The sequence below is a fragment of the Raphanus sativus genome, chromosome 6, assembly GCF_000801105.2.
Source record: "Raphanus sativus cultivar WK10039 chromosome 6, ASM80110v3, whole genome shotgun sequence".
NCBI lineage: Eukaryota > Viridiplantae > Streptophyta > Magnoliopsida > Brassicales > Brassicaceae > Raphanus > Raphanus sativus.
In genome coordinates this window covers 46267054-46268448 of record NC_079516.1, presented here as the reverse complement: position 1 = coordinate 46268448, position 1395 = coordinate 46267054, and the positions used below count along the sequence as shown (strand labels likewise).

The 1395-nt window shown below is 46.3% G+C and overlaps 1 protein-coding gene across 1 annotated transcript; it reads left to right on the top strand.

Moving 5' to 3' along the window:
• LOC108834237 (osmotin-like protein) lies at positions 1 to 992 on the top strand. Its single transcript, XM_018607579.2, has one exon. The coding sequence runs from the start codon at positions 61 to 63 to the stop codon at positions 817 to 819; it is 759 nt and encodes a 252-aa protein (XP_018463081.1). The 5' UTR covers positions 1 to 60; the 3' UTR covers positions 820 to 992.
• Positions 993 to 1395: the final 403 nt, after the last annotated feature.

Below are 1395 nucleotides of genomic sequence, written 5' to 3'. Positions count from 1 at the left end.
CATCACAACTATCAAACTATACAACAGAGTTCCAAAAAAGCAAAAAGAAAAAAGAACACAATGGCTTCTAGAGCCTCTCTTCCTCTCGCCGCCTCCTTCCTCCTCCTTCTCATCTCTTCCTCCTTCGCCGCTGACACAGGCCGTCTCTTTCTCACCGTCGTCAACCACTGTCCCTTCACCGTCTGGCCAGCCATTCAGCCCAACGCCGGCCACCCCGTCCTCGAAAAAGGTGGCTTCGCTCTCCCAACCAACACCCACCGCTCCTTCTCCGCACCAACCTCCCACTGGTCCGGTCGCATCTGGGGTCGTACCGGCTGCTCCCACTACAACGGCAAATTCTCCTGCGTCACCGGAGACTGCGGAAACCGTCTCGAGTGCAACGGTCTCGGCGGCGCAACCCCGGCTTCTCTCGCTCAGTTCGACCTCCACCACGGCGGACACCAAGACTTATCCTCCTACGGTGTCTCCCTCGTCGACGGTTTCAACGTTCCGATGACGGTGACTCCTCACGAAGGCCGTGGTGTTTGTCCCGTCGTTGGCTGCCGCGAAGACCTCTTGAAAACGTGTCCGGCTCATCTTCAGCTCCGATCAGGACACGGTGGGCACGTGGTGGCGTGTAAGAGTGGGTGTGAGGCGTTCCGTACGGACGAGCTGTGCTGTAGGAATCATTACAACAGTCCTCAGACGTGTCGTGCTTCGACACACTCTCTGTTCTTTAAGCACGCGTGCCCTTCGACTATGACTTTTGCTCACGACAGTCCTTCGCTTATGCATGACTGTTCTTCTCCAAGAGAGCTCAAAGTCATCTTCTGCCACTAATGTGTGTTCTCTTGTTCGGCTTGTTCTATGGTGTTGTGACAGTGATAATATCGCACTATATCATATCTATCTTTCTGGTTTTGATTGGTTTAGTTTGCGATTTCCCGGTTCAGTTATGTAGTTGTTCAAAAAGTATTGTAGTCCAACTATGAAATTATGAATTCTCTTTTAAATTGCCTCTGTTTAGTGCTCTTTTTATCGAAGTACAAACCGTGTTTATTAAAACTGATTTGTTGAGTATTGATATTAACTTTTCTTACTCGTTATTATAAAGGACATCGTTTTATTCGAAGCATGCAGGCTAACACAGTGTCTTGTGCTTTCACCTTTTATTTGTGCGTTGTCGGTAAAGATACGAGTTTTCACGTATTTAAAAACATTTTTGAATTTGGAAAACTATTCATCTGCTGTCCCGGTTGTAAATAAATAAATATTTTATAGCAGAAAACAAAAACTTACCGAGATTTCAAAATTTGGATTGTCCAGTAGCTACTTTGTACTTAGTGAAAAAATCAAATAATAAACATTATTGTTGTCCATAATTCATGACACTACTTTAGTCATGAAGCAGACTCG

Bases quoted from the DNA above. Each gene is read 5' to 3' on its own strand.
- LOC108834237 (XM_018607579.2), top strand. From the start codon at position 61: ATGGCTTCTAGAGCCTCTCTTCCTCTCGCCGCCTCCTTCCTCCTCCTT.